The 13122-nt window shown below is 39.4% G+C and overlaps 1 protein-coding gene across 1 annotated transcript in view; it reads left to right on the plus strand.

Annotated features, from left to right (window-relative positions):
- The first annotated feature begins 1748 nt into the window (after positions 1–1748).
- The window catches only part of LOC139699061 (cell death abnormality protein 1-like), a 102812-nt gene continuing 91438 nt past the window's right edge, over positions 1749–13122 (plus strand). Inside the window, exon 1 of the mRNA XM_071598062.1 lies at positions 1749–1943. Coding sequence (XP_071454163.1) covers positions 1904–1943 — 40 coding nt within the window. The 5' untranslated portion in view covers positions 1749–1903. The remainder of the gene's footprint in view (positions 1944–13122) is intronic.

The following is a 13122-nucleotide window of genomic DNA, read 5'->3' on the forward strand; positions in this document are numbered from 1 at the left end:
ATGACAATATGGAGAACTAAGAAATTTCCTCCCGAACACCTACTGCATTGGGAACACCGTAATGGAATGCGTACACTTAATTGAATACCTAGGCGTTACCCTCACTCACGATCTCTCCTGAGTGAAACATACCATACGGGGAATATGTGGACAAGCTAACAAAAAATTGGAATTTACTAGAAGAGTACTAGGTAAATGTGTTGCAAAAGTCAAAGAGAAATGTTATCTGTCGCTGGTTAGGCCTCATTTAGAATATGCTGCAAGTATGTGGGATCCTCACGAAGTTGAATTCATTGCCGAATTGGATCGCGGGCTGTGTAGTATGTAGAGGAGCTAGATTTGCAAAACGTTGTGATGATAAACTGAATAGCGTATTCAAAATATTCAAGCAGGTAGGCTGGGAAGCACTCACGGAGCGAAGGTTAAATAATAGATTGAAGCTCTTGCATACATTGGAAGGGAGTCTTATTAGCAGTGATGTTGAAAATGTATTATTACCCCCTTCGTACTACAGTAGGAGAGATCATGTTAGTAAAATTAGAGATATTAAGTGTAGAACAGATAGATTTAAGGTGTTATTTTTTTCACGAACGATGAGGGATCAGAATAATCCTGTCCGACCGCAGTAAAGGTCATATTTGGGTCAAAATTATTCCGGTGTGTATTCACCCCATGGTGCACATCCTAGCGGTTAATTGTAAGGGTACATAAATAAATAAATACGCACGTTGAGGCATAATGGGAAGATCAAGAGACAAATGCACAGGTGAAATTAAGAGGTAGGTGAAATAGATAAAGCAATCACAGGGTGGCGGACAATTAACGCAGAATAGACAAGAGTAGGGGCTGCAGTAAAACCAATCTTAGGAGTGAAATACTGATGATATCCCATGATGATGATGATAATGATGTCCAATATAATAAGGCAAACAAAGTCGCAAGAACCGGCGCGGATAGGTATAAGTTCCGGTCGTTTCTTAACAGAAGTGTCCATGCGGCTTCTTACACTCCGTTTTGTCCGACGGGTGAGAGTAGGGGTAGGGCGAGGGAGATGGGGAAAGAGGCTAGGTGGGTACCAAGAGCAAAGGAATGCCTTGTGTGTTGTTGTTCCTGCTCTCTCTGCGGGGAGAGGCGGTGGAGGGGTAGGTAAAGGGGTGAGAAAGGGAGAGGAACGGAGAGGAGGAGGGCGCGAGTAGGAGTGGGAAGGGAGGAGGGGGGGCCGGAGTGACGGGAGGGGAAAAGGCGTCCCAGAGACTCGGGAGGGAGGGCACATGAGGGGAGGACGGCTGAGGTATATAAGAGAAACTCGACGCGGCCGCCGGGACATTAGAAGGAAGTTTCCCGCCCCATTAAAACCAATCGCGATCAAGACGCCCGACATAACAAAACACGCGCACACAAAACAGGAATTTTGGCGGGTCAAGATCGCGGAGTTGACGATATCCAAGTTTCCGACGCTCCAGTCGAACGGACCACGTTTCCGACGCTCCGCTCGAGTTTGGATAGAGCTTGACGGAAAGCAACCCTTAAGGGACGAAGTGAGGGAGAGTTTCAGAGAGCCCTTTTTGGGCACCGCGAGGGTGAGAGGGGAGAGAGAGGATCAGCCGTTCACTGAATGAAGGGCGTCCGTCCCCAGGAAGGAGAAGAGGGAAGTTGAGGTCCGGACCAGTTCTGTGGAGACCAACCAACGACTCTCGCAAGTCCCGTCGTCCACCCCGAGTCTCTTGTCTCTCTCCCTCCCACTTCCCCACCCACGCCGACGCGCTCTTCGCGAGACGAAACCTCCACCCCCGCGGGCAGTCAAGTTCCAGTTTGTCCGGAAGTCATCTTTTTATTTCTTATTCCTCCGGTCTAGAGGAGGCAAACGGAAGACCGGATTCCTGGAAAACGGATCCTCCCAAGGATGACTTCCTCAAGCTTCCAGGCGTCTGCCGTCATAATCGGTGAGTTTTTATCTCAACTTCCATCGACATTGGTTAGAGATTATGTCACATCGATGGGTACGCAAATCAATCAATATCATTTTGAATTGAAGCAGCATTAAAAGTCTGCCACAGCTAGACCGGCAGATGAACTGTTTACAATTATTTTCAATAACTAGAGAAATGTTCAATATCATCGCATTTAATCCACCCTATTAATCCAATTATTAATTAATTACAATTGGACGTGGTACTCGTATTAACATTTCGTTACATTGTAGTGGCCCCAGGAAAACAAGAACTAATATTAAATCGGAGGTATTGTGAAAATTACGTTAAATTGTAACAGACCAGCGAGTGCAAAAATCGATGATAATTATGGTTTGAACAAAAGCTTGAATTCCGTATCATAGTAGCTTCCCCAAGGGTATATGAATTCATTTTGAGGTAACATAACAATTCTGTAGAATATTATCAACCCGATAAGAACGAAAACTCATTATTATCAGCGAAATCATAAGAAGCTTCCAGTGTAATTATAGGTTTAGGACCCCACATAAAAATAAGTACACAGTCCATCCGTCGCTTTTTCAACCATTATGACCAATTACAGTATTTAATAAAAGTTATCATAATATTGCGTGTAATAATCAAAGCTCATTTACGATGTATCCATTTCATCGAGTTGATGTTGCCATTTAATATATTTTGTACACACATAGAAGCCTATATCTACTTATTTAAAGTAAATATAAGCTATTCCCTGGCCTTATAAATGCAGCTTCTAGAGCCAGAGGATCTTAGGTTAAAATCTGGGTGAAATCCCTTAGTAAAGCCAAGCTACAACGAATTAAAATTAGCCCTACAGGCAAACACAATGGTTTTGTGTCAATAGGCTCCATAGTTGAGTGTTATTTAAGTTTTACAGGCGTTGTAGTTTTATTGGGGAGGCGATTGAAACCTGAGGCCATTTGTGCCATTGGGGATAGAAGAGTAATTCGAGAGGGGTAGGATATTCTGGATTGAGGGAAACCCTGCGTCGGTATTAGCCTCCTCTATTAACGAAAGATGCCAAGGGATCGCAAAATTTAACGTCCCATCCGACGGACGGCGGACTCACTTTAAGTGTTCTCCACATAGCACCCCAAGTAGGAATCGGGATACCACTGAAAAAGCCTGCCATCACCGGTATTCGAACACAGGCCCTAAGGATGGGAAGCGAATACATTAACCACCGTACCCAATCCTCATTTTCTTTTAGATGAGTTCCATTTTCGTGCCTGATATTTTCCCACTGATAGGATCACGAATCAATTGAGGGAAGAGGGGTTCCTTATAAATATGTCCGTTTGGCATTCCTTAGGTTGTGGTGTAAAATGTAAAAATAGTTCGTGAGTGGAGTCTGTAACTCCAATTATCCTAAACAAAACCCAATTTGTTTGATTTCCTGAGCAATCGATCTTAGAGGGAAACCGCGGGTAGGGAGACAGAGGGAAGAATTGTTCTCTCCATCTACCCCTCCCCTCAATAACTTGTTCACGTGATTTTCGTTTGAATTAGTGGGTAAAGAGTTCTTCTGACTAGTCTATCAAGCTTACCAAGGTTGATTTCCACGGTTTAACCAGAGGAGCAAAGCTGTAAATACTTATAAGGGAAGACATTTTTGCGTCACTGACCTACGTCGATCGTTTTCTGGATGCCCGTGTCAGGACTGCATCAATTCCCTCATTCTCCGGTACGGTATGTCGAAATTTCATGAACTTTGGCTATTCATGAGATACGTGAGCATGAAGAAGGAGCCTGAAATGAAAACGAGAAAGATGCAAATTTATAAGTAGTAATCATATACGACTCGAACAAGTCATGTTGATATTACAGCTTACATTGAGCGAATAATGCTTACTCTTCTTCAGATTATTGTTTGATTATTATTATTGGTAATCTTTAATTTTTAAACACACAAGATATTTTTAATACTCACTGCGTATGAACATAACAAAATCGAACACAACCACACGGAAATCTTGACGCAAAAAACTCAAATTCAATGATAAAATCACTGAATATCAATTATAGTACGATAAATACAGGCATGTCTGTTTGTGTGTTTGTTCAAATGTATATTCCTGCATGAATTCATGTTTGTGCATGCATGGATGACAGCCATAACACCCCCCGCCATTTAGCTGATATTGAGGTATCGCGTTGAATGTAGACGTAAAACACTTTAAGTCTCCCTCTTGATGGCTTACAAGTTTCAGGTCTGGATGTAAGCGTAAGTTACCAGCAGGTAACTTACTATTGCATACGTAAGTATCGCTAGGGACAGGATTATCTGATATCGATATATCGAACACCCAAGTGACCAACATCGGGAAGAGATTACACATCATCACCTCCAAACTGCAGAACACCCTCCAAACTGCAGAACAATGACCCGACCGCGGAGGCTTCGCTTATCTATTCTCTTTTCGTCGAATTCTTTCTCTTTCCGGAGCTTGCCCTATGGCTGAACGAAATTTGTAGAGTGTTTAAACTTGAAATCAGTGGACAAATTTCGGGAAAATGTTATGAGACAGTGAGGGAGAGACATTATTTCGCCATGATGATCCCAAGGGAATGTAACATCGAATTCTTTTTCGGATATGTGAATATTTTTGCGAAATGTACATGTATCAATCCGTCGAAGGAATATGTCCATTTTGATATTAGATGAAGTTGTAAAAACAACAACTAGATTTGTCAAAATTTGTTAGAAGAAAAGTGTGACAGGTTTTAACTAATGGGGAAGGGAATCCCTCCCGACAGGAAGAGAGCGGGCGAAACGAAGGCTTTTAGAAAATTATAGGATAATTTGAGTTTTCTTGTGACAACAACGTTTTGGACCCCACATATTATTAATAATAATCGTTTATTTTCCTGGAATTATAAGACCTCTGATATACAAAATGCACATTTCTTTTTTAGCACAAAAAATATGAGGAATCAGAAAAAAAGATTTGTAGATGTCACCAAACTTGATGGCGGTATGACAGGTCTCGTCATTTATGTGATATATTTAACTACCTGAAGATGTCACATAAACGTAGGTGATGAAACGTAACGTAACAATATGGTGGAATCTACAAAGTTGTTTGCATAATTCCTCAATAAGCCATTTCACAAGGCGGAGACTGATCCCATTGGATCACAAAATATGAGAAAGTAACAAAAACTAAAGAATAATGAATTAACTTCAACATTTATTAAAAATATTTAAAATATTAAAATATTAAAATAAAATAATAAAAAAGCAAGAAACCAACATTTAAAAAATATAATGCCCACTAAATTGAAAGTATTAGAACTCAATATTATCGTTAACATTCTATACTACAATATATATATATATTATTAAATTCGTACTTTTTCATACAAAATTTCCTCAAATAGTTTTATTTTAAAATTTCCAATGCTCTGGCACATATTTTTATACTATGTCGTAGTGAACTCGAATTTTGCAGATGTGAAACTTTTACGATCCATACATCTCAGAGTGCTGCAGTGGAATTTGTAAATTGAAACAATTTGATCTTGTAGCTCGGTCGTAGACGTCTTTCTTGAAGATGAATGATTTGAGGACACAAAATATTATGGGTAAAATATTAATTGCATTGCTTTTCTTGTGGCTTGTTCTACTGCATTTACTTCTGATGTTGTGTCAATAAAATTCCAATTTAAACTTTTATCAATAGTAATTCCAATATTTTTTACAGTTTATTCTTAAGAAACAAATTTATTCTTAACAATGATAGCGGGGATTGTTTGAAAATTAACCTGAGATAATGCGTGGGTGGTCGGAATAGTTTCCGACCTCAGAAAATTCTAGAAATTTCAGAAAAAATGTCTTGTATCTTTGTTAGGTCAGAAACTTTTCAGATCACCCTTATATGCCCTACCAGCTATAATGGCTTTAGTACGTACTGCGTACAACGTATATTAGTATTGTTCTATTTGATTTTAGGCATAGTGTGTGCACTGTCTAACAGGCATAGAGCAGAAACTCAGAGCAATAAAATAGGAGATATAGAAAGTTTCAGGTACTATTTTTTCCCTTTACACAATTCATAATCGTAAAATTAAATGCCCACAGGACCTTATTTTAATCTAAAATCCCTGCTATTAATGCATGACATCCACCTGATTTGTATAACAAAGGTGTATTTGTGATGGTGATTTGTATAGCAAACATCCTTCATCCTAATATCCTCTGCCATCGCCTACGATGCCGTTCTATGAGCACGGCGTAGATATAGATGTAAATTTTGAAGTATATTGCCTTCGCTAATTGTTTTATTGGTCCCAGGAATGTATACTCTTCATAGGTATTTGACAGAAAATGGCTCACCGATAATAGATTTATTATGACATTATTATTCTCCTGAATGCGACCATCGGCTACTAAAAACTCATGGCACAGAAGAAGAACACGATTTAAAACCGTTTGGACAGAACCTGAATCAGTAATCTTCCTTCTTCTCACGAGCAATCTTTTTCTACTGTTTCAGGCTTCACTTCGTGGAAGTATTTAATATCCATATCAAAAAGACTTCGTACTTTTCCACAGATTTCTGTGGAAAAGTACGAAGTCTTTGTAATATGGATGGTAATATTTTTGCCGTATTCTATCAAAATTGCTTTTTTTTCCTCTTAGACTCTACAGCGCCTCTAAGTTAAGCATAAGAGACAAAAGAAGCACATAAAGCTAAGTACTGGAAAACTAGCCTTGCAAATGGGTGACTATTGCTGATTTCAATGATATAATGTTTGAATTTCCTCGAAGTTGGATATCATAATAATCAATATTTGATATTCGATATTGTGCCCCCCTGATTAAGGTCACTTTTGACCAACCTGTCGATATAACGAGGGATTTGGGTTATTTCATCGATCTAGACAAAACGAAATCACAGATTTAACAAAAAAAATACAAGACAAGTACCACACAATTCAAGTTTAAATTACGGCATTAGCTTTGATGAATAATCCACAAAAGAGTTTTTAGTGTCCTTTGATCATAAACTGTGTGATTGATAGTGTCTAGCATAGTTTTATGGACTGATCCATGCAAGGATGACCGAAGTTACTACGACTCTCCGGTATCGGATTTGCCTCTAGGTAGTATTGTGAGGTCCAAAGAACAGATACTGCTAAGTGGTGAAACATTTTCCTCAGCGTTATAGTCACTGTGGCCATCTAGGCATGTGTCAGGAGCGATGGGGTATCAAATTAAAGCTGAAAAATGCGCAGCGTGTGAACATTTGGAGAATAAATCCTTCAAACCCTTGCGAAGGCTTCCGCGGTGTGCGGACATCGAAGATCCACCCTCTTGTAAGTCTACTGGGATTTACTCAGCGTTGGTCCATATTTCTGATAAAACAGTTTTCCGGCGTTGCAGCCGGCGTCTTCAGGTCAGAAGTTTCAGTTCTGACCTGAAGACGCCGGTTACAACGCCAGCGAAACTGTTGTCCCTAAATCCCGGAAGACCTAAATCTTCAAATACTCTAACCAGTAAGCCTATAGATTCAAGAAGAGGGGACCAAAGAGTAGACACAAGAAGAGGGGACCAAATTATATGCCTGCACGCACGACAAAATCGGACTTATCAAGAGAAAATCACATTAGAAGCACCTGCAAAACGGTATCTAAGAAACTAGAGTTCAAGAGATGGCGGGAAAATATTTTCCCGAATAATTTCAATAAATAATGAAAGTACAACGATAGGTGTTATTTCTCATTGGATAGACCTCGCCGTGAATAAGCCTCAAAAACTTGGAACTCTATTTCTATCCCTCTTGAGCGGAACTGTCTATCTACAGGTTTACATTAGATGCCCTCTATCGCAGTCCGCCTTGAATATCTTATTTAATTTGCATGTTACTTCCACCATTTCTTATCTTAACAAACATTCTAAAACTTCTTCTTCTCTCTTAAAAACTCTCCTTCTTTTCTTTCCTCTTTTCTTACTCAATAAGAGTCACCTCAACAGGCATTTTCTCGGGTGCGAGCGACGGATGGAGAGTGGGGATGGGCGGTGTTAGAAAGTGGGCTAAGACAAGGGTGTCCATTATCACCTTTCCGCAGGAAGAGGCAGAGGAAATCGTAAGAACGGCATGGGAATAACTGCAAATAGGGATGAAATTCGGTTGAGAATCCATAAGCTCAGTTAGGTTTTCGGATGATCAAGCTATAGCTAGCCATTCAGCCAAAGGGGGGGGGGTACAATTATGGGAAAGCCAGAGTGATAGGCATGGGATGAAAATCAATGTGAACAAATATACATAGGTTATGCCGTTTTCAAGAAAAAGGAAAATTAAGATAAAAAATTACAATAGGGATCCATAAACTATAATTAGTGGAAGTTTACCTATCTTGAAAGAGTTCTAGATGAAAATGATCAAAATACTTAAGACTGGAGATGAAAAATTGCGCAATGCAAAGAAACTGTCACAAAGAGGAGGGAATTTATGACATGGAGTAAGGTTGTAAAGAGAAGGCTTGTTAAAACTTAACAACGAGCGTGGTTTTATATGACGCGGAAACATGTCTATGGAAGCAAGATGGTAGGTATAGGGATTTGAGGCTTTTGAAATGTGGGTGTTGAGAAGGATGGTATAGGTGCAATGGACCGATAGAAAAACAAAAAAGGGAGTGCTGGGCATGGTGGGAGAGGAGAGGGGACTGTTTGGAAAAATCCAAAGAAGGCAGGAAATATATCGGTAGATTCAGAGCATTTTGATTGGCAATGGTATGTAGAAGACTGTGATAGAGGGGAGAATGTTAGGCATGCGAGGAAGGGGCAGGAATAGGATAGGGATGCTGGACTGAAATAAGGGAGAAATAATGCATCGTTTTACCGTCGTATAGTCTGTGTCAATCCAAAACCTACCTCCAAAACTAGAATACAAGTAATATTAATATTCTGACAACCCATTCACCAATTACTCAATTCACAATTAACTATTGACTTAAACCTCCCTGCCATAAACTCTCTTTGCGGCTTATAGAGTCTGGTTTAATGTGGTTGTGGATCGAAAAGGGACGGTGTTCTCGTCCGTACCATAGCGTCGTCACACCCTGCCAAGTACTACTCTCAGGGTGAGATGTGGATTGTGATCAGGAAGGAGAACGCGACGAAAGAATAATGGATTGGTGTTATCCACACGGACAGCACAGGAACAAAGCACTCCTAACTTAAGAATCGATGCACATCCCTACAAATATTATCATGCCCACACCCGCCAATTCATTCATTCTCATAACAGCCCTCAAAACTAACGTATTGGAGGCGCCAGTTAAGGAGTTTAAGTACAGTGTTTAAGTCGAAGGTCAGATCCGGAGAGGGTCGGTCAGTTCAGAGAGTTCGTCTGGTGTCAATTCCTAAGAGGCGCGTGAATATGAAAATCAAAAGACGCGCGCGCGCACACACACACACCGCAATTACGTAGTCAAATAAAATAAAATTATGTGGAGGACCGCCATATTTCACAAAGTTATTACCACAATAAATTATTGCAGCTGGCTTGTTTAAAAACATGGTATGCGCCACGGCGTCAAGGCAACAGCGGTGCTTTTGTTTAAAGGTCAAGGAAAACCTAGCACATTCTTCATAAAAGATGGAAAGGACGACATCCACTGGTTAAACTGATATTGTTTCCTGAAAATTTTCGACATTAGGGGTACCTTCCTTGAACGTACGAATGATCCATTCACCCGGGCCACTGAAAGATAGTAATTTTCCTTCCTCCCCTATTCCCACTTCCCACAATATGAGATCATATAAAATCGATAGGATTGGAAATTCCAGCGCGAGGGCTATACACAGTACGTATCGATGGTATGTATCTATTTTATTTATTTATTTATTTAACGACGTTATTGGGGCGAGATTGAGACTTCATAGTCCCTTCTTCCATACAACCCTTACACGTTACAATGAAGACAATTACAAACATTCACGCCCTTGGTGAAGGAAAACCCACTTCGACAACACTCGAACACGCGACCTCTGGATTGTCTAGCGAGGACGTTACCCCACCACCACCGAGACATGGGGTGTAGACATATGGTACTATATTGAAGTGTAGTTAGCATTAAAAAAATTGAATAATTATATCGGTCCACATCCAAAAGTCTACGCATACGACTCCGAAAATTTACATATATACGAGGCCTGGCCGGAAAGTGCAAAGCCATGCAATATTATGAGAAAAATAGCCTACCTAGAACAATGATACCTTAGCCCATTTGAATCACTCCTCTTCGGACCTCACACTCTTATCCCAACCTTTCTTTCACTTTTCAAAATAATCGGCGAAGTCCTTTTTCGGAATGTTCATCAGCTGCCTCGTCGCATACATATATATATATATATATATATATATATATATATATATATATATACATGATTGCCAAACGGCGTAGTCATACACACATGGTTGCCTTACAGCGAAATGTAACGATAATCGTAGTCATAAGCATAGGGGCCCTTGAGGCGATATTAAGATGCAAGGCGTGTGGCTGGTTGGTCCGAAGCCACACGCCTTGCATCTTTATATATATATACATAAATATATATATATTATTTATATATATATAAATATTAAAACATGAAAACCCCCCAAATGGCGAACAAAAATTTATTCACATGAAAATGGAGATAAGGAAAAAATAATAGGAACACACATAAAGACAAATACAGGAAAGATGGGTAAGGCGGAATCGAGTAGACCACAAGCGTACCAAAAGTTTCCTTGACCGGGACTTGAGCCACGCATATTTTGACTTGCCGGGACGATTCTCTTGTACCCTCGCCCATATCTCCTTTGTTGGGTGAAATAGCTCCTGAACGCCATTTCTTGGCCAAAGAGTCGGGGGCAGTTGATAGTATAAACCCCCCGCTGATTTCAATGTAATTTATCTTTCCTCGATAACTCAAGTGGTTAAGAGCATCGGTTGGGCAAGTCGAAAGATCCATGTTTCAAGTACCGGTCAAGAAAACATTATGTATGCAAATAAAAAAATAAATGTATGCCCACAGACATTTATTTATACTCGTATAGATGAATTGGAAACGGCAACCACATCAAGAAAAGGGACTTTAGACAGACGAGTTAATCAATGACTTCGCAATCAACTGTTTTCCCTGGGAACCGCTGTGGATGCCTCAGGCGTCACTCACGTGCGACGGTAAGAAGAGGGAGCAACCCACTAAGTACGTATCGAGCACGTCCCACCGTTTCATTGGACGCGGGATGAGCTAATGCGCAGTGCGCGCTCTATCGTATCCGGGAGCATAATTGCCTTACGCGTAACATGCACTCTCTTGACCATCTCAAGACATTATCGCGACCGGGAAGGAATCCATGCGAGGTGGGAAAAATGTTTACCAGTGTCAACAGCTGGAGGCCTATCCAAGTCGAAGATTTCAATCTCTCCGGAACGGAGTTTTAACGACAGACTCCTCGAGAGAGAGCATTCAAAGAGTTGGTCCGGTTTTGGTATTCAAAAATTCATTCTCTCTTGATGTCATCCAAACCCATTCAGGCATTTCATTGGTCAGATTTACTTCCCTATAATCTCCCAATAATATGCTCTTCTCTAATCTTTCTAAAAGTTCCTTTTCGTGACTTTGTAAATATTTTAGTAACATAATAGGAGTCAAAGTAGAAGCTAACCAAATCATTTTGCATAATTGTATGAATAAATAAAATATTAAATAATAAATACTCCGTAAGTCGCCGCAAAGGCGTGTGGCGGACGGTGTTACCTCACCAGCCAACCATTCAGAATTACTTTCCCACATTTAAACTTGAATTTACTCATATTCAATCTTCATGCACATATATTCCCATTTACAATACACAATAATGATCTCGCTACACGGAATTCCTCAATTTCTAGTTATCAATTTAATTTGATATTTTTCGGGTTCTTGGGTTCGATTTTGTCATTTACGTATCGTCCAATGGAAGCACGAGTACTTGAATCTATCACGCAACAGTTTCAATCCTCCCTCTAATTTTATCCCTCTATTCGGCCGATTCTAATAATAAAATTTTGTGCTTTAACAATTCCCTCGGCGTCCCAAGAAAACTGGAGTGTCCTATACCTTCCTAAAAATCTTCAAGTTTTGCCTACTCTCTTCGTGAATCAAGAGCTCAGCCTAAATCCTCCAGTATACCTGTGACTCTCCCTAATTCCTTGTAGATTTTTAACAATTGTAACGATTTTTCTTTGATTATTATTTAGCTCTTTACTTTCTATTACTATAATTACCAAAACATTGCAAACATTTTTTTTATTTAAACCTGTTGAATAAAAATTACGAATATTCATGAAGGTGAAACGTTGAGTAAGCTTCAACTCAACCAACGTTTTAGATATCAGCTGGCAAAATATTATTCCCCTAAAACGTCATCAAAGGGCATATTATCCAACCTGATATACTTTACCAGATACATTTCCATATCTCCTACTGCAACTGACGCACTTAAAACTATCACCCATACGTATCAATCGCCACTCCTGAAAATATGTACACCTTAAAGATCCCGCCGTCCCTGATCCAAAGTTTGGCCAATAGTTAGCAGGACCTTTCAACATGATTCATTCAACATGAATACGATTCTGAATGAAAACTTTGAGGATTTTACGAACATAATTTATTGGGGTACAACCGGTTTCACCATATCGGTGACACCTTCAGGAAATTTTCCTACTCTGAAAGGCCTCTAGATGGCCAATAAACAGTTACCTTGTGCGAATTAACGACACAACATAAAACTGAGAAATTTAATCTTAGTTATGTTATATATATATATATATATATATATATATATATATATATATATATATATACACACACACATACATATGTACATCTATATACATACATACACATGCATATATATATATATATATATATATATATATATATATATATATATATATATATATATATATATAAACTCAGTCTCGCTCTAATAACGTCATTAAATTAATTAATTAATAAAATAAATAAATACTATCGATGCGTACTGTCTATGGCACTGGCCTTGGAAATTCTAATTTGATATGATCTCTTCTACCGTAGTCCGATGGGGCTAATGAAACATTTTCAGCCCAAAGAAATTTAATCCGTGATTTAACCTTCATTCAT

This window comes from Hetaerina americana, unplaced genomic scaffold (assembly GCF_022747635.1).
Source record: "Hetaerina americana unplaced genomic scaffold, ioHetAmer1.1.p SCAF_9, whole genome shotgun sequence".
Lineage (NCBI taxonomy): Eukaryota > Metazoa > Arthropoda > Insecta > Odonata > Calopterygidae > Hetaerina > Hetaerina americana.